General features: G+C 39.8%; 1 protein-coding gene across 2 annotated transcripts in view; it reads right to left on the bottom strand.

Moving 5' to 3' along the window:
• Nucleotides 1-21,521, bottom strand: part of GLRA2 (glycine receptor alpha 2) — a 135,534-nt gene that overhangs the window by 22,666 nt on the left and 91,347 nt on the right. For both annotated transcript variants that reach the window (XM_075776055.1, XM_075776064.1), the window contains one exon: nt 10,516-10,665. In XM_075776055.1, coding sequence (XP_075632170.1) covers nt 10,516-10,665 — 150 coding nt within the window. The remainder of the gene's footprint in view (nt 1-10,515; nt 10,666-21,521) is intronic.

Below are 21,521 nucleotides of genomic sequence, written 5' to 3' on the forward strand. Positions count from 1 at the left end.
TGCAGTTGAATAGCTGCATAATTTTCTACTGTTCCTCTGTAAAGCATGGTGCAAGAACTTGAAAAACTTGCAGGAAAGGTAATTGTCTTCTGCAAAAGCCACTGTAAGGTTATAGGAAATACCTATATAGTCTGTTGGTAGGGCTGAAAAATTATTGAGTGGGAGCACAAAGTAATTTTCAGAAGATTTGAGTATCAACTCATTAGTGTAAATATCTGCAAACACAAGAATGTTCCTCAAATTTCCATGGGAAGTCCTGTGACAATAGCAGGGTCACTGGCCTTTCAAAGTTAGGGCAGAGTACTTATACAGTATAAGCACCCATGCTGCACATGCAATGAAACACATGGGACCAGACAAATACATCGTAATTCATCTAACTAGGTATGTAATGGTGAAAAAAGAGTATTACGACCTTGTGTGTCTTCCAGACAGAAGATACCAAGGGGTCTAAAAGAGCATCCAGTGATGCACAAGTTCTCTCTATCTCACCAGCCTGTAGTGGCATCACACTTGATTAGACTTACTATAATTTCCCTTGCCTGCCATGCTCAGCATATAAAAAAGCCTACAAGATGAAAATTCTGCAGATGGGGCAAATGAGGAGACTTAGTGTCTGGTTCTACACCATGCTTTACAAAATCTGAAGACCTTGAATGTGGTAAAACTCTTTGTTTTTTTGCATAAAGCAGCTCTTCCCTGTCACTTTGACAATAGAAACAAACCATATTAGAAAAGTGAGCCCTCCATGGAAGTGAAAGAGAAAACTGGCATAAGTTGATAGTCAACAGATTAATTTCTCAGAAAGTTTGTGCTAGAGAGTATCAGGGCTGCTACAGGCAGGCACCTGTAAGACTTTACATCCTGAAAAGGAAACACACAACTTGCTTTCCTAGAATGGCATGCAAGATTTCACATTTGTGCAACTCAGATAATCTCTAATGAACAGGGTTTGTGATCTCCATTCTTAATTAGTTATTCTTTTGACAGATGAAGATTACAGAACACCTGAAGGCAAGTCTCTACCACCAGCAGGCTTGGGAAGGCTTAACAGAAAAATTAATGAGTAAGTCACAGACAGAGCACTTCCACATGACTAGCAGAATGAGTTATCTCAGAAAACCACATGGAGAACCACTTGAAGAGGGTGAGGTGAGGCATGAAAACGAAGGTGTCATGTCTCCTAGGAGTCTTGCCACGATATCACAGAGCAATTAAAACCTTGGCACCTTGGTAAAATAACTTGCACTTATGCAAGTGGATTACAAACGTGTGTGTATAAATGCACACACAGTATCTGTATAAGAAATTACATACACAAGTTAGAAATTAAATGATTTGAAGAGCTATGCTATGCTCAGAGAGAAGTTACAGGCTCAATGCAGAAATTTGCAGGTAGGATTCTGGACTTCTGTCACTTCACATGTTTTGGCAACCACAGCAGCCTTTTCTGACCTTTCCAACCTGTTTCTCCAGGAGCTAAAAACACTCCGGCACACTCAGTATGCCAGTTATATTCAACCAGCCACTGGAAGATTGAGCTTTCCAATAGTAAGTCCTTCTTGACATTGATCCTGCCATAGTAAAGAAGTGGTGTGTGGGAAAAGCCAGGGCTGTGCCAGTTCTGAGATGCCATGGGGACAGTCCAGTCACAGAGAGTGGAAGTGGGTAAATTTTTAGTGACCTGTGGTTGGGCTTGGCAAGGAGTTTTCAGATGCTCCCAACTTGAAATATGTCTTTGTGAGGACTGTGGGAAGACTCAGCAACAAGCACTCAGAATATGTGGAGTTTTGAGGTGTTTATTCCTTCCAGTGTAACTATCCCTAGCCCCCTCATCATGCTGTAGCAAAGAAAATCTCCTTCCCCACCTATCCATCTACTCCCAGTTGGCCAATTGCTTCTTTTGCACAAGAGATATTAGTGTTATTAAAAAAAAAAAAAAAAAAAAAATAAAAAAAATAAAAAAAAAAATCCACTGCTCCAGCAGTGGATCAAGTGAAATAACTATGTCTGATCATTAAATCAAACTAAATGTGTCAGAATCAGGCTCTGACTGATCAGTTTGCCATAAGCAATGGCTGTTAACTTGAACAGGAATGACTAAACAATGTTGTTTTCCCTCTGGAGAAAAAGATAAAGAAACAAATGGCTTAAACCCCACTTTTTTAAAAGTACTACATAAACTGGATTTTACTGGAACCCATGAACTTTTTCAGACCTTGAGACAGCATGAGATTTCAACAGTCTAGTTAATACAATTTGGTTTTGCACAATGTCATTTGGACAACATCATTACAGAATGCTTCACAATTAATTACATTCAAATAGCAGCTTCTATCCCCTGTGGAGAACGGGATTAATTGGGTCAGATGTAAATATGCATTTCATGGATCCTACTGAACACTTGCCCATCTCACCAATTTACCATGTAATTTGATACAACTGGTGTGCTATGCTCTGGAGATGTGCAGGGCGAGCACAGTTGCCAGTCAGGGTAGAAATACACAGATCGAGCAGTGCTGGTATTCTCAGCCTGCATTATGCTTGGCTCTAACTGCCCAACCCTTTCATTCTCTTGCAGAAATACTAATTTGTACTTATTCAGGCTGAAATACTCTGCTGTTGAAAATGAGGCTTGGGACAGAACTCAGAACTGATAGGAAGCGTCGTGACAGACCCCTGGCAACGTGGGATCAGAAACTGTTCTTCTCCCAGGTGTATTCACCACCCCCCCCCCCCCCCCATTGGAAAGAGGACTTGACTGTCACTGCTGTGAGAAACCCTGAGACCAGGGCCTTATTGGGTCCAGACTCTGGGTGGGGAAAGAGTAAAGATAAGCTACCTACAGGGAAAGAACAAAGGAGCCTGCTTTGGAGGAAAGTTGTTTCCTTGACCCCTTGTGCAGCCTAAGCCTAAATGTCCGGACTGGAACGGTTTTTCACTCTCTTTCTGGAGTCTCGGGGAGGGGCAGTTTAGGTTAAAGATACTCATCCTGCAGTCCTCTTTCTTCATTTTTGAACATGAAACACATATTAGCCAAATTTTTCACTGCCTTTTCTCCATGAAATAAGGTGGGCCAAAACACATCCAGCCAAAAAAATCACGATCTTCTAAAATAATCTGGAAAACAAAAGTTTGTGCCTGTGGCAGGTGGTTCTTGAAAAACTACTTATTGTTGCTTTAAAGCATCAAAAATTAGAATACTGTTTCCTGGCTCTTTCTAGCTTCTTCTGCCCTATTTTCAGTTTGTACTCTCCCCTAGGTATAATAAAAAATTAGACATTTGCACCCAGCTGGAGAGTACCTTTCATGAGCTGGAAAACTGCAGAGTTCATTTCTGGCTTATTTCCTGCTGTTCATGAGTAACTACCAGGACAAACTCACTCGAGTGAAGTGCAAGCTTCAGTCCCCAAGGCTTGTCAGTTCAGAGCTGATCTTTTCAGCTACTGCGTGCTGGGTAGGTACAAGAGAGGACTAGGAGTTTCTAAAGCAAAGTAACACTACTGAGCAAACAAACAAACAAAAAAACCCATTTATCAGTTACTCCTGGCTTTTCCAGTCCTACCTGTCCCAGATGCAGCATGCAGTCATTTCGTCATCTCAGATCTGAAATATTGTAATATTATTGCTCTGTAGCCCCTTTAAATCTAGTTTTATAATGCTTATATTCTGTTCATGTCTTATTTAACATTAAGGAGTAATTTCCTAAAGTATTTGCACACTGCCGAACATGAGTCATGATATCATGTCCTACTTGGTGCTTTGGTGCTGTGCCTGGTCCCTACGGTTGGATTATTTGTCCCCTGCTCCCACGGAGTACTCTGTGCTGCACGGCTCTAATCATCTCAGCGAGTATAAAGTTTCACTATTCTGCAGCCTTACCAGCTCCCCATCAGTTCTCCACTTCTCTGGTTTCCACCACCTCTAGACTAGGCATTTTTTTCCCTGTCCTCAATTTTTATTTTTTCTCTTTGCAGAACTATAAATTTTGTTCTCCTGATTTTGTTCTCCTGGCTTTGCCTCTACTCTGGTACCTGTATTCCATTACTTCAGTTTGTGTGCTTGTACTTTACCAGCTTTAATTAATGGTTAGATATTTGGGACTTGATATTTGGAGATCTTTCTCAGGAACTGGTATTGCATGTTCCATAAATCAGTCTGCCTTTGATTACAGAATGTTTAATGTGCCTGAATTTTTATTTGGTTTCCAGAATTCTATCTCTTGAAATGTAACTATCCCTTTTGTCTTCTGTTTCTTAGTTTGGGGTGAAAAATCCACCCTGTATAGTCCATCATCTTATTGTACCTGAGGCTGTAAAACGCATGAAACACAGATACCTGTTTTGAGGGTTTTTACCTTCTCTCCTCCCATAAGGGAGGGAAAAGCTTCCTTTTCACTGTTCATGACACTTGTAAACAGGCCCTCATAAAAACCAGTTTCTGTCTTCCACTACGTCTTTGTGTTTGCTTTTCACTGGAAGATCTGCATTTCCAGTAAGCTTAGTCTGTCCACCCGGACACACCGCTCTTCTTATTAGATTTTTTTGATCCATTGCTTGGATACCATCCTTATGGCTGAAATGAGTCTTTTCCTACAGGTTACTCTTTCTTTGGGGACTCCCGTCTCTCCTTAGACTTGTGCCTAGAGATACACTAAGGATTTATATCAAGATGTTTTTCTAGCTTGAGATGATACTTTTGTTTAAATTTTAAAACTCACAGTAGTAAGTCCATTTAATAAACTATAAAGATACTTTGGTGTTAACTAGGGCCATTCCTAGTCTACTCATGTTCACAATAAAAAGAAAGACAAGGACATTCAGATGAAGTCACAAGATGACATGGCAGCATGTTGAAATGTATTGTGTCTATTATTTGACTGGTTCTCTGCAGTCATATGCAGGAGTGTAACTTCTAGCTAAACGATCGTTTTGGTGTATTTATCTTCTATTGGATTTTTTTCTGCGCAGTTACATTAAAGTGCTAATGCATTTGCCCTGGAGAAATAAAAGTAACCACAATATCTTGAGGGTGTTTATCTACAGCAGAAGATACGTGCTCTTTAATCTGTTAAGTAAGCAAGATGCAAGAGAGACAGAGAAAGCCATGCAGACTCTGATTCTTATTTTTCACAATGAAACTTGTGTGCTTGAGCTCGCTTGGTGAGTACTAAAAATAGCTCAGCAAAAAGGGCTTTCCTTGAGCACTTCCATTATTCACATGATGCGGCACCTTACATAACGCAAAACGTGCACGTCATCCCACCGAGTGCGGTGGACACGGATGCTGGCGGGCAAAAATTTCCACTGGGGACAGTACCAAGTGTTTTAAAGGCAAAGTCAAGCTGCAGATGCTGATTTTTTTCAATGGGCAAGTCTAGAAAATCTTAGAAAATGGTTTGTGAGGTCTGACAGAGGGATTTCAATATTATTAAAACAGCAGTGTTGGCCTTTGAAAGTCAGTGTTACTCAATGTGTACCTCTTCTCCTTTTTTAAAGTTGGAAATACTGTATTATCTTAACAGCTGCAGTGACTTTGTTTGGACACTTGGGGTACCCGGCAGCTCCATCCAGAGACCAGCAGTTCTCTGAAGCACTCGACCAGGTCCTACCGTCTTTGCTTAGTGGAGTTATCCTTTGCTGCTGTAACCACTTAGTCTCAGTCCCAGCTCTCTGTGCCTCCCTCTGCTAATCTGCATGCATGTGAACCCCCTTGGCTGCAGCATTGTTATTTGCATTGCTCTGTGTTCCCTGCACATGGGATTAAAGTCTGTCACAGCCTCCAGCTGCACAGTTTTTCGTTTAGCTACAAAGTACTGCTTTTAACACTAACAGTCCCAAACTTAACCTCTATTCTTGGTCACAGTAGCAGCCATCACACGTATAATTTTGGAAGTCATCTTTGAGATGATGGTATGAATACTAGTGTACTGTGACTCATTTTGACTACTGATCATATAACATAATAATTGCTGTTTTCAGAAAGGGATGATTGAACCTGTGTAAACAGAGTTGCTCTGCTTCCCTGGAAACCCATCATTTTGAAAAATAAGCAAATCTTGTTTGATTATTGCAAATCATACGTTAAAAAGAAATTATTTTCTTTCAGGTGATCTGGCACCATGAAAATTTATATCTTAATATAAAGAAACTATACTACATCCTCAGTACCATCAAACTCACTCACAGCTTCTGCAGCTTGTACCCCCTCTATGAAAAGTAGTATCATGTTATACAATAAATAGGCAACCATTTCTCTCAGCAGTGAAATATTGCTACTGATGGGTGTATTTCTCTGTAAGCAGGAAGACTACACGCATCTTTATGGCAAGCACTGAAAGCTTCCTCCAACAGAAACTGCATGGGGAAGGCAGACAGGTTGAAGCACTGATTACCTGAGGATACAGGGATTTATTCTGTGTGGAAGATGGCAACAGGTCCTGATAGTGCAATCTTTTCTAATGCAATGTCAGGTCAATGGTTCAGCTGTAAATACAATTTCTGGACCATCAACGATATAACCCAGATTTTCCTAGAGAAACATTAACCAATATGATCTTTGGCTTAAGAGATCTGATGGTCTCTTAAGGTGTCTGGTGCTTTCATGCAATGCTCTGAGGGTTGTAGCACTAAGAAGCGCAAGACCCAGCAGAAGCAATAACAAAAGCAGTGACAGAGATATAGGCTTACAAAACTGTCAACAGTATTTTTCTTGTTTTGTAGATCTAGCTGCTAAATCCAGGAATCTTGGTCAGGCGTGATTTAACACCTATTTTTTCTCTCCCTGGATTAGCACTGAATGATGTAGTATAAATATTCAATCACCTCTCTTTTACACTCTCTCCTCTTGACTATGACTTCTAGATTTGCATTCACCATAAACCCTTGGTTCAGCGAACAATACCTCAGCAAGTCAAGCTCCCTGCTTGTGAGACTTCTTGTGGCACCACAGGCTGTGTTGCTATGTTCTCCTCTGCACATAAATGTCCTTCTCTTGAGCAGAAAAGTACCAACCTGCAGCTATGGTAGCATTGCTCCAGAAACCTCTATCTTGGTATGTCTCCTCTGTCCACCTCTCAAGAGCACATCACTTCTGTGGTGGGAGTTCTCCAGGGGAAATCAATGCCACTGCAGCTCCAGCTCTTAGGGCTCTGCAGCACAAGTACTGCAGTGACATGGCCCTTCTGTGTACTGCCCTGGCCATATATGCAATACACAGTATTCAATTGTAGAAGGGAGGTTTCTGCAAGCTCTCCTTAGAGAGAAGATAACAGGTCCTGAGATGAACCTTAGCTGGACTACTGGCACTTTGTGACTGGTAAGACATGCAATAGTGAGTACTTGGAGTGATTTTGTAGTAGTATGGCATCAGCTTTCCAGTGGCAGCATAGTAATATTGGTCATATCTTCTAGAGAGACCCTGATTTTTTTCTTTTTATGTTCAGTTTTATATGTGTAAATATGATTATTTCTACAATAGAAAGTGTCCAGAAATTAAGGCTCTCTTCTACTGCTCGATATCATAGCTCTGAAAGTGAACAATTTATTGCATTACAAACTCTCTATCCCAATTTTGTTGTGTAACATGAACTGTGGTTTTTGCTTTGATTTTGAAAGCTACTAATTCCCTTTACAGTGTACAAAATCCACTGAAATCATCTGCATCTTATAATCACATAACTTTACAGAGCTTGATCAAAGTCAGAGGCCCATTACAGCTCAAAAGCTGCTCAGGCAATATTTTTGTTCTGGGAAATCAGGTCCTGAAAGATTTAAATCCTGGTGCCATTTTATTTAAATGAATACATTTCATTTCTCAGCCACCAGTACCAGCAGTGAGCTGCACACTAAGCTCATTTCTCTCTCCATCACTGATTTTATTACTTCCACAACTCACCCATAATCTGGATCTATCAGCTGCTATCATATTGCTTCTGATCTGCTACATGTTACACTGTGTAAAAGATTTCAGCCCCATGGCTCTTCTCCAAGCAAATAAAAAACCCCAGTGAAATACATTTTTTTCATTCATAGCTATTCATACTCCTCTAAGCAGGGCTCAGGACATCACGAGGAGGAACACTGCAGGTTGACAGTTCAGGAAAAAATACCATACCAATAAAAATACATTTCATTATACATACCAGATTTTGTTGGAATGCACTCATCCGCAAGATGACACAATGTGGGATTTACTGTCTCAAGTCATTTCTTATGCTCCTGTCCCCCCATTCAGCCTATATTTATAGAGGACCAGGCTACCAAATATACATGCACTTTCCTTGGGAGGTTTGGAACAGGGGTGGCACAAGCCAACCATGGAAAAAAGCAGGCATAAGGATGGGCCACAAGAATATTCAACATGAAACTGCTGTTCATGCTGGGGACAGTACTGTGTATTTTGTGGGGACATTTAGCAAAGAGAATACAAGAGGCTACTAGTGATGCCATCAAAATCATGCATTTTGCTGATTTATGACATCATTGCACATACTAAAACTCTCTCTTGCTTTCTCTTTCTCACTACAGTTTTACCCTCAAACTTGAATTGCCGATCTGATTCACTGTCCCGTAAGCTGATGACTCTTTGTTCCGCAAGCCATTCATGCGCCGCACGGACTCGACGCTTTCATTCCCAACAGTCATAGTCTGTGCCTGTCCCCAGAGTGTCAGCATAGATAGCAGCAGCAAGAATGAGAATAGTACAGTGGTAACATGACGACACACATACACAACACGCAAAGAGAAGAATGGCTCAGTTAGAGAAGACCATCATGCAAAACAACATGTATCACTTTCAAGACAAAATAAATTGAGAAAATCATGAGAGACAAACTCAAGTAAAGAGATGCAGAAAACACCTCCTAAAGAGATGGCCTTAGTAACATTATTCCCTGTTTTGAAATTCATGCAACTAGATTCATAGGAAAAGTGAAAGCAAGCCTGTGCAAATGGATAGGTGTCTCTTACTCCAGCAGAATATTTCCTTGTATGTAGTTAAGGCATGGCCCATTTTGCAAAGAATCCAAGTACCGACTAGCTTAGGATAAACACAGGTCTTCTGGTGATTTGGCTTTAAATAACTTTCTTTTTATGGTCACCAGATTAATCATTCCCACAGCAGACCAATGACCAAATGGACCAAAACATCATAATTTTTGAGTGATGCTCCTGGATACAGTTACTTACTAATGGTGGCTTCTTGCCTACTTGTTCATCTCTAAAGAAGACATCCTACCCAAACCTGAAATTACAGATCCCATACAGCAGCTTCTGGTGCTGCCATGCTGGTTTTGGAAACAAAGGCTTCCAGTAACAGTGCCTCTGGCATGTGTGCCTGCAGATGGGAAAGCATTTCTGCTCTCTCCTGTAATCTAATTTTAACGGGAATCTCAATTCACCTGGCAATAATATTAAACCAGAGAACAGCACTGGATTGCTTCCCAGAGCATCCATCAAATACTCCATTAGCTACAGAACATTTATTAGACAGACCTATCAAAACACAAATGCCCTGTGCCATTGTTGTCATCCCTCTTGTAAAGGAAACCATTATTTGTGACTTGAAGCACTCACACTGCTCAAGCAAATATTTACTTCATGTAGGAAATGCATATGTACAGCATAAACCTAAATGTTTCTAAGGGTACTGAAAACCAGTGACACAGAGGAAGGATGAAGCTTTTATAATTGTGAGAATGATCATAACTGAACTAAAATTCAATTTAATGTCTATTCTTCTCTTTCCATTTACCAAAGAAAAAATCAGAAAAGATGGACAGACTTCCTAAAAATACTTCTAGACTGACATCTAGGTTAAAAACAAGCCTCTCTACATTTCAGTCTCTGGTATAAAATAATGTTACATCAATACTCACAAATAGGCCCTTTGCTAAAAATTTGAAGTTAGCATCAGTAAAAAACTGTGAAATAGTAGAATCTAGAGAGGAAATTGTCCTAATCCTTCTCTTTTTTTAAAGTGGCCATGCTTACTGGTTTCAGCTGGGAGAGACACCAGTGATCAGTGGTTTACCAGTGAGGGCAGAGCTGCCGATCACTGCAACAGGCTACCCTAAGGAATCTCCATTTTATCATGACTAGCTAAGGTGGCACTAGAAAATACAGGTCTCAAGCGTATGCTAATGTCAGCATGTCTGGCTGATGGCAAGGAAATAATATTGGTACTCTATGTCACTGCTTCCAACTGTTCCGTATCTGCTGGTGGGTGCCACATAGTAGCACAATATTGGTAAAGGTACAGCTCAGCAGTTGCAAGAAAAGAATAAAATTATTGGAATCAGCGACCAATCAACTGACATTTACCGATAACATCATAAACTGCAAATAAACCCTGTGGCCACCTGGGTTTTCAGCTCCTTATCAAGCAGCAAATCTCTCAAAAGGAAACTTTAGAGTGAGACTCTCCTGCAAGGGCAAGAACTGAGATGAGAAATTAACTGCACATCGGCGTGCTGTCAGGGCAGACTCAGTCACCCCAAGTAAAGAGCAGCTGTACCTTGTTTTGTCGTCTTTGCCTTCTTCGAAGCCTCAGAAACTCCTTGTGCTGCCGTGAAACAAAGTTGACTGCTGCGTATTCCAGTAATGCAGCAAAGACAAAGAGAAGGCACACGGCCATCCAGATGTCAATAGCTTTTACATAGGAGACCTAGAAAGAAATAGGACACAGCATGTCATATTTCAAACTTCTTCGTAAGGTGAAGATATTGATGTGAAAAAATAAACACATTTCTGCACAGCATGAGTTCCAGTTGTTCAGTGAGGTGGTTTTTTTCTGGTTTTCCGTTTTGGATTTTTTTTTAGTTTATTGGCTTATACCAAATAAATAACCCAACTATTAATGGAAATGCATGTTCACAGAAAATACACAAATTATGAGCTACTACCTTTAGGAAAAGAATCAGGATTAGTCAACAAAATACAAGTGGTCTTATAGTCACAATCACAGCTTATCAGAAAGAATACAAATACAGGGCATGAGATAATATTGAAAAACAACTCTAGAAAGTTTATAGTTATCATCTTTTTAATCTTTTATGAACCAATTACCATATTGATTAATTAGCTATGTTTACCCAAAAAAACCTCAGGGTACTGTATTGTATTAGTTGATATGACTTTATTAATATATGTGTTATTACATATTTGATCCTAGTTGCTTGACCTTTATCCAACAACTCTGTAAGAAAAATAAATCTTCATAGATATTATCTACTACTAATACCCAAATACCAGATGCCTTTGTTCCAGTAAAAGTCTATTCTGAGTTGAATTGACTGGTCCACAATAAAATCAGATAGATTACAGCACTGCAATGTCACAAGATTTTTATTATATTACCCACACTGGGCCAAACAGTAGCCAGTTAATGAGCTACACACTATGCATATCAAAGGTACATTGCCCTCTATAGCTGTATTTGGTCTCTGCCTTTCTTTGTAGTCTTGCAGTTTTTAAGCAGAGAACTTATGATTAGGCAACAGCAGGTTGTTTCTTTTGTTGATCAGGTATTACATCCAGGGTGGAATTAAAATCATCTGACTTTTAATGTCTACAACATACATGTAAGCTAGTTGCCTAAACTACTTAGATATAAATAAATCAAGGAATGAAGAACAGGCATTTCTAGGATGCAATGCATCTGAATTGTTTTAGATGCCTTCTCTAGGATGAAATGAATAACACTCAAATAGTGCTGCTTCATCTTCATGTCTGTAAAGAGGAACTTAGAACCATTGTCTAAGCACAGACACATGAGGCTTTACTCAGTTGTCTAAATAAAAGCATCACATACTGACACATTAAGTACCTAGCCTCCATTAGCTAATCCGTCAGAGCATAAATCTCCATTATCAATCTAAACAGTCCTCTGGAGATGTCTCAGATATGCAAGGTTATCTCAAATGGCACCACCATACAACTGAATCAAGATAAGCAAAATGGATCATATCCAACCCCTGAAAAATTATAATCAAAGTTATTTAACATCTGAATAATACCCTGCAGGCCAAACATTTCAATGCAGTCAAAACATACAGTGGTCTGAGAAGAGAGCAGAAAAGGATGTGCTGTGCATCTAACACTCTCATGTTTATGAGACCCAATCACCACCTTGGAAAACTTCATCTCTACCCTTTGCACACACTATACAAAATGATCTCGTTCTTATGGTCGTGGCTACCATTTCATGATGAAGGGGAAGCACATCTGTTTCAGTAGATCTTGCTCCTATTTACCATGTTCTTGAATAGCATCACGTCTCAAACTCTGTAGAGCATTTTTTGTTAACATCAAACAGAATATACTGCACTATGTGCTCCAGCAAGCAATATTAGCAGAGGAACTGGTATTTAAAGCATGGTAGAAAGGATACAGAGCTCCATCCTGCAGATCCTGAACACTGAGCAGGACATTTTAGAGGACCCAAGTGCTGTTATTCAGCCTGCATCATGGGAACATACATTTCAGTATCTGAGGCTATAGTGCAGCTCCGCACTGCGATGCCCACAACACAACATGCATAGGCAGAGATGGAAGAGGAGGATTTCGCAGGATAAGGTGACACTACGAATCTGTGCCTTTCAATTAGATACACAGCAGGTATGCATTTCTCTCTCCCACACACAAAAAAATCTTACAAGTTACATCTTTACTGAGCAGCTGTGAAACCCAGTGAAAATTCGACAATGTCCCAGACACTCTGTGCCACAGGCTGAGGCGCAGTAGGAATCAAGTCACTGTAATTTCTGTAAAATGTGGCTGAGTTTAGACTGTTTGTTACCTTCCTGGAAGGGACAGTTTGTTTTCCTTTACAAATGCCCTTAGGAGATGTATTAGACATGCATAAACAGCTGGACTGTGGTTCCAGAGACAGCACAATGCAGGGAGCTGAAGCCACAAGAATCAGCATTTCTGACTGTGCAAATCCTGTCCTAGTGGGCTTAAAGCAGGGAGGGCAAAATAATAAAGGAAGCCCTGAGTTATCCTTCCTGCCACTTGCACAGTTCTCCCATAAATGGCATCCACACAACTGCTGAGCCAGCTGGATTATTTTAACTTCAGCCTGCTGGGCTGGAATCAGAGGATCACGATATACTTGGCAGGTACATAGCTTGTTTTATTGTTTAGCCATTGCCATACCATGGCACAGCTTTAAATGAGAAAACAGAAAGTAATTGCTTCCAACAACACATTAAAATAAATGGAAAAGTCCTGCAATGAGTGAAAGCTGACCCCTTCTTTTTCAAATCACTTTATGTTATTTTATCTATGTATCTCCAGTATGTACAGAATTATGCTGCTAAAAACTTAAAAGTACATGCAATTTTCTGAAGCCAGACTTTTTTCTAGCCACCCTTACACATGGAAAACGATGTGGATCTATTATACTAAGCCTAGGAGGGCTTCACCTGGTACACGTTTCCAAACAAGTCCTAAAGTAAGCGCCCAGATTTTAGACCAGCACTTTGGTATCTAAAGGATACAATGCACAGTTTAAGTGGATTTTAGAGCCTCTGTCTGCTTTATCTTACTCTAACCTGTGTCTTCCTTCAAGTAGGAAATAGTCACATCTACCAGATCATAGACTGATCTGAAGTGGACCTCTCTCTACGACTCCTGCTGAAGCTGTTCCACTTTGTACGAAAATACTTAAAAAATACATTGGCTGGGGGACTGGGAACAGAGTGTCCTCTTCCTAGATGCAAATCTTCAGCAGTGGAATATGAAGTCATTCTCTGCCTCTGTGTCCCAAATGCATGCAGGGATTGAGAAGGCCCTACCACAGAGTATTTCATGGTGCTCGAACCATTTCCTTAGTGACATGAGCACAGAAAGGATGTGAATTTGATCTGCACATTCCAGGTGAGTGTCATAACCACCTGCCTACCAGATGCTGTAAATTCTTACTGCGATGTCTCGCATGTCAATGAAATGCCTTTTTCTAGAAGCTCCTCACGCATTTCCCACTTTTCTCCACAGGAAACTCTCCACTCGACAGGCATCTCCATTCTTAGGTGCTTATTTCTCCTTTGCACTGTACAAAGAACCTTTCACATCTAATATTCAGTTCAAAATATTGCCGAGTGACACGCTCATAGGAGCTGGGGTCTGCAAAATCTACTTTGTGATATCGTAGGCACATCCATTGCTTTGGGAGGTTCTTCCACCAACACAAAAAAAACAGTGTTACCACCTTTTTTTTTACCCCAGATCATAGTATAGCATGAAAACTCATATGTTTGCTCAACTAAAAGGAATACATCACCTGCTTTGGTAAGGACTCATCAAACAATACTGTATCTCAAACTTCCTTAACGACCATGTCCATGCTCTATACTCCATAGTCACTACTGTGTACATGTAGGACAGTATAGACCCTGATTTTTTGGAGAAGGTTTCATCTCACCTAACTTAAAACATGTTACGTGCATGTATTTTTTTTTATTTTTTTTTAAATTAATGGTAAGAAATAAGCATTTTCAGGACAAAATGCATCTAAGTGGAACATAATTATCTACACTATACTCAAACAAACTGCATGCTAAAAATACTGGTATCTCATTTTTGACCAAGACTGAAGTTTTGGATGGCTATTTCAGGGAGATGCATCTGTGGATGGGCCTGCATTGGTTAGAAACAGCCTGTGAATCATCTGTATTAGTTAGTGTCTTGATATAATCCTAAACAGAATAGAGCAGAATAAAACAAGTTACACATACGAGCCTATGTAATAGAGACTGTTACCTGAGCATTTGCCAACTTTCCTATAATTTCACTTGCAGGACAGAATGCAAGTTGTGCAGTAACACTACAAATTCATTATCAAGCTACCAAGTATAAAAGGAAAAAGTAGTAGTGATTGATGTTTTTTCAAAGGTAGACCTTGTAAAACTTTCTCAGAAAAGCCTGTAATCCCAACAGCACACTGCCTCCATTTACTTTGCAGTACTTTTAGAAGTGGATGTTTGCAACCTCTGCCTTGTTCAGCGTTATCATGTTGAGAAAGCACAATAAGATTTTCTTGCCCTTTTTTTTCTTTAAATAGCTGCTCCACTTTTTACTGCATGTTGCAGAGCTTCCTCTCTAATGTTGTTTGGGGGAAGGGGATTTAATGGCTCCCACCAATAAAACCATAAATTATATCAATTATTCAGATGCTCTGTAAATGTTTTAGGGCCAGCTAATGAGGGAAATTTTTCAGAGTGAGAGCTGCCTGCACCCAGAGCCAAGTATGATAAGACTGAGCAGAGTAAATATGACAAAGCACCTCCTTTCCCTTTATAATTTTCCTCACTGGATGGGGCTTTGAGCAACCTGGTCTAGTGGAGGGTGTCCCTGCCTGCAGCAGGGGGGTTGGAACTAGATGATCTTTGAGGTCCCTTCCAACCCAACCCACTCTATGATTCTATAATTTGTTATTTGGCTATGTCCATTATGTAAATAAAAGACCAGTTTATACAGAACTCTGTATAGCATCAATGACCACAGTGAAGTTCCTGGAAGTGAAAGTCCAAGGAGGATTACACTGTTCATGAAGGCCTTGCAAAGATTATATCTTCTACTTTTCCATCTCTTTTTATTTTAGCACTGTGAGTCTCTCACAGCTTCTGGGTACCTTTCAGCATATCGCCATGTGTCACCACCAGCACGAAGCACGCTTTTGCAGAGAGAAGCCGGGGGAAAACATGGTCGTGGGTCCTGCAGTTGAGCAGCTGTCATTTGTTGACATTTGTGAATCAACCCAAATGTGAACTCTATTTCTGCTACAGAACCAGCCTCATGAGACTCCAGACAACTGCTTTATCTCTGATTCAGTTGAACTGGTGTAAAATGGAAATAAAGACACATCCATTCTCTCCCAGAGTTCTGCATTTTGAAAATAACTTTAATATGCAGTGCAAGGTGCTCAGCCTGTGTTAAAAACCATATATTCCCTTATTGTGGTGGATAGGGTCTCATGAAAAAATATCTTTGGCCTGTGATATGAAGCCCCAACCCTCTGCTTTTGCACAATACCACATTCTAGGCAAGATTTATTTAAAGAAGAAAATTTTCAGCTACTGGGAAATTATACAATTTGAAATTAATTTCTCCTATGCATTAAAATAATCTGTTGGGCAAAAAAGTTTCAGAGAATTTTTCAGATTGGAAATAGGACAAAGTAACATTTTAAATCAAAACAGAAATGAAAGTTATATAGAAGTGCCTTCCAGTACAAGGCATTGATGTTGCATTAAATTGTCCTTTATTTTTTTTAAACCAAAACACTTACAGGAAATTCTGTTATCATAAAACTTACTGCTTGTTTGGGTTTTTTTTTTCAAATCTTGAATTCATTAAGAAATTGATAGCTCTTTCCTGCATAGCAGCTTTATATAGCTGAATCTGAAAGTACCAGTCCTAGTTTCATCACAATTTCCAGGCAGAGACGTTTGAATGAAGAACACGCTGTCAGCTGCTATCACAAGGAAAGTATTTTCTTTTTGTCTCACTCTTACTCCGCATCTTTCTTTTCACCTGAGTGTTTCAATCCCATGAAATATCATCCTTCTGAAACAAATTCACATCAGAAAATGCAAATTACTTTCCCAGCCCTAAACCTTCAGTCATTCTATACTATTCTGTTGTTGCAACACTTTTCAGTTAATTACCCCCCACACGATGCAATTTTAAAGGGTCATAGTCACTGTGTAAAACCTTGAGAGGTCAGGTCAACCAGACTTTTTAACTTAGTGGACAGTATGGCATAAAACAGTGTTTTAGATTCCACCAAGTTTAAAACTAATGGGATTGATCGCCTGATGAGGAAATCTTCACAAAGTGTTCAGGATAGGGCAAGTAAAGCAACCATCCATCACAGCTGGCTTTGGGCTTTCTCAAAGGGGGCTGCTTCTGCAGGGGAGGGAATGAGAATGAAAGCTTTCATCTTCCAGACTGTGGTAAATGTCCATACTCTTTGCATAATGTACTTTGCAATGAAAAAGGTTAAGCTATCAGAACTAATATTCTGTTACTGGAAAATAAATGCTCAGAATATGGGGCAGATTTTGACAGGAGATCGTTCATGGTGAATGAGTCCTGTGGACGATGTAGGTGTCCTTCATCAGCTCACTTACTGCATTGCTAGCTGGCTCATGAAGACAACCAATATGCCTGGTGACCTTCTTTCCTCTTGAGGTGAAATGGGATTAAAATCAAGTCCCAAATGTCCCATTCAGGAACCAAGCTACTACCCTCGGAGTAAAATGTCTGTTCCGAGACGATTCTATGATGACTTTACTGATTTGGTTTGTTGGATGAATGAAAAAATGATGATATTTGATGAATGTGAAATACATTTTTTCCAGTTATTTTAATAAAAGAACTCTATTTTTTTAATTGACCAAAATATTTTGTTCAACTCTTTCTTTTTTTTTTTTTACAGAAACATCTACTTCATCTTCCATTTTTAAATGAAATGTGGGCAATTTTCAAAACAAAACAAGAAACGAGCAACAAATGTTGAATTTAAAAATGTTGAAACAAACTCTCCCACCCTCCCACTATTATTCAGACTGCATCTGAAAGTATCCACCTCGCTCAGCAGGGACTCACAAGTTATTCCATTCACCCAAAATTGCCTTGTTCAGTGAACAAACTATTCATCCAAATTTTTTTGCTCTATTTCTATCACTGGTTCTGCCAAGTCATGAGATGCTAAACCTGCCACCCACTGCTGATGTAGAACTAAATGCTGACTATACTCAAGCCAGGAAAAGTATCGAAACCATTTACGGTTTGTTTTTCCTTCAAAGATGAAGGGAAATTTTCTTCAAGTCTTTGAAGATGATCGGGGAGTTATGGTATTTGCAAAGATGTTCAGAGAGAGGCCCCTGCAGCAAGATGCTCCCCACCTTCAGAGGGGGGCTGGCCCCCAAGAAACTGCAGGTATTATCCAACACTGAACCTCTGCAACACATGGCTAAAACCTGATTCAGATGATGCAGGACTGTGTTATAGGACCTCCTGCAGGATGTGATGAAGTGAAGACAGAATAGTGCCTGCGCAACGGAGACTGGCATTTCTTTAAACTATGCAACTATATTCTATGATGTGACACATTACAAAAAAAAGTAAACTTGTGTTCCAGGTAAAGGAAAGCCATCCTAGAGAAGCAAAGATCTATTTCTTTTTAGCATGGGCTGTCCCTATTCATACTTTATGATCTTTCTTCTCAAACAGCATATTTCCACCTTTGAAAAATGTAATCCCACAAATACAGAATCAGTTATCAGATTGGTGAAGCCAAGACTGTTTCTTTCCCTTTCCCAAGGGCATATGAAGTCTTGGCATGTTCATTATGTGCCATTTTGTGCAATCGTATGGTGTAGTTGCCTTGTATTTCCCATTCCTGACAGTTCATTCTTTCTGTACAGGAAATTTAGACAGTATGCACCATTTCCACTTCAAAAGCCCTTGCCTTCCTTGAAAATAGAGTGACTATTTTTCAGACATAAAGAAAAAAAAATCTGAGCAATAGCTTAAGGCAGTTTTTCTAACCAAGCAGGTTACAGCTGAGAAAACAAAGTCTTGTGCTTTGGACAGATAATGGTGTTGGTTCTCAGCTTGGGAGCAAACTGGTTGTTTTTATTATGCATTGATAATGCAGGGACGGGCGGACCTCTGCTACTGGGAATGAAGCAATGCTAATTGAAATCGTAACCAGGGTCAAAAGCCCACTTTTGCAAACAGGTAGTCAACTGTGTGTTGTATCCCTTTACAGTAACACAACAATAAAGTGGAAATGTCTCTTATATCTAGGCTAGGAGTTCAAGTCTAGCTCAGGCCACTACAGAAATGCTTAACAAGATGGTAAAAAAAAGGGAAATGCTGAATTATTTGCAAATAGGAGGTTCTGGTGACCCTCCCCAAGAACTGTGTTGAGTTCATGCCCTGTAAACAAGGCCAGAGTGGAATTAGGAATGAGCAGATCCGCATCAGGGTATGCAAAGTTTGGGCACACAGATGGACCAAATAATAAAGGGACTAGTTATTTCTGTCAGATTGTCTCTTTTTAGCCCCCTGCAGAAACAGATTTTGGGGAGAATCAAAACTATGAAAGAAAGAGAGGGTGAAAAATGCAAATTTGTTCATCATTAATTAGGACTTTGGCATCCACTAGGGCACTGCTGGCTTTTACTTATTGTCCTGATCCTGAAAAAATCACTCGGCAAGTACAGGTCAGAGAACACGACCACTCCCACCAGCTCGCCCACATCCTCAACACTATATGGAAATAGGAAATTGTGGTTCTGTCACTCTCAAGCCTGGCTGTATCTCTCTGCCCTCTTGGTAAAAATCCTGGCTTAACTGGCCAACAAAAACATGCTTTGCTGTAGTGCTGCAGATCAAGAGGCAGCAAACCCCACCCCGACCCAATATCACAGCCGGAGGTGGTATGGTTTTGTCAGATCTCGGACAAGCCAGTAAGATCCACAGTTTGTGCTTGAGCTGTCTCAGAGAGAAACCTGCAACACCAAGCATCAGCTTCTCACCACTAATATTCTGCAAGTCTCTGCTCCTTATTTTGGTCTCACTTTCTGTTTTGTCTTCTGTCTTCAAGAAATTGGTCTTGCATAAGAGCTCACAACCATTTGACTAAGTCTTTTTCTTTTTTCCTTCAAAACCAGCCAGAGTTCTGATAAACTTTCTACAGTCAAAGGGAAAAACAGTCCTCCTGCCTCCACAAAAAAATAGAACTCCCTGTGCACATAGACTCCCCACAGGTTACTGCAGCATCTCAGTGCCCCACCAATTAATCCTTTGGGTTTGGCTTGTGAATAAAGAAAAGCAGAAAAGCAAGCTCATGTTGGCAGAAATAAAATAAATAATACCAATATTTGTGACATTTCTTGTGTATGGACCAAAGAAAGTAATCAACAGATTGGTGGAGCCATGGTGATCAGTTTATGAAGGTGACGAATAAAGATTGATATCCCTGCTACCAGGAAGCAGCTTCTTATTGTTAAGTAATTGAAAGACATTTATCACACTGAAACATCCCCATATCCAGCTGAGATCAGTACAAATTGAGAATTACATGTGGCTGCATTAAGACACGAGCAAATACGCATATGAGCAGCCTTTCTAGCTAGATGGCAATGCCAGTCTCGGTTCTCATTTACAATAGAAGTTTCTGGCTCTTCCTACCTTGTGAAATCAACAGATAATATTTCTTTAAAGTCATTAAATGCCCACTTGACTGCTTGGATTCTAAGTGGTAAATGCTTCAGTGGATGAGGGCTTAGATAAAAACAATCACCAAGGAGAAAAAACTGAGGAAGACTAAATAGGAGCCACACAACCATGATTGTATGATTGCTAGCAAGAATTGCTGGCAGGATTTTGAAAAAATGATGTCATTAAATTCATAAACAGAGTAAAATGCTGATACTTACCAAAGCAGCATTTACATTTAAGATTCATTTGAAATAAGAAGCCAATGTGGTATGTGTCTGAGTACAGCCAGAGTGCATACTTCTAAAATGCCAGATTTTTCCACTGTGATTATAGTTTTCTGAAATGTTCTTTTGTTTGGGTTTTTTTCAAACAGAGCATTAACTCAGGTTCAGAAAACCCTTTCTATTTCCTCTGTAGATCCAAAATGCCTCAGACACCTCAGGTGAAAAGTAATCTTCATTCAGCTGAGCCACAACCATGCCAGATGCAGTTATTACCTCTGCCACCCAGTTAGGAAGAATTACACCAAATTGCATTATGCTTTGACCTTTGAAGAGTTAACTGACTCAGTGCACGACTGTTATCAAATAACAAGTCAGGATTTTATTTTTGTAGCAATAGGAAAAATCTCCTCCTTTCATGTAAAACAGGTAAGAAGCACAGAACTGGCAGATGGCAATGTAGCTACCATGATCAATACCAAGAACATTTGGACCTATACGTACATTTTTAGGTTTTATTTTTCCATTGGATAGCATGAAAATTGTGTTAAAGCTCAGGTGACTGCAGAACATTCTACAACATCCTCTCTGTGCTGTATTTCCTATTGTCACAACTAAGTGAACCATTAAAAGTGATCCAATTCACTGAACCAAACAACAAAAACCTAAAATTAGAAAAAGGATGCCTAGGGCAATATGCCTTTTTTCTTTTACTCTTGGTCTCTGCTGTTTGTGAATAGAGAGTTGATTTTCTAATTCTTCCCTAAGATTATAATCCTAAATTATGGATTTCTTAGGACTTTCAGCAATGTAATTTGGTGGGAAAAGGTATTTGTTTATTTTTATGACTGCCAGTCTCTCTAGGTTAGGGATGGGTAAATTAAATTAATCCTTTGGTCAGAGAAAACTGCCTTACCAATACTGAACATAACAACAGACTAAACCAGCTGAGAACGGGATGGTTCATTACATTACTCTATCTCCATATGCTTCTTTCTTGACTTTTACTTGATCAGTTACTTACTATTCCTGAGCCACTTATTCTTAATTTTCTTCTGGCTCT

The sequence above is a fragment of the Balearica regulorum genome, chromosome 1 (genome assembly GCF_011004875.1).
Source record: "Balearica regulorum gibbericeps isolate bBalReg1 chromosome 1, bBalReg1.pri, whole genome shotgun sequence".
NCBI classification, from domain to species: domain Eukaryota; kingdom Metazoa; phylum Chordata; class Aves; order Gruiformes; family Gruidae; genus Balearica; species Balearica regulorum.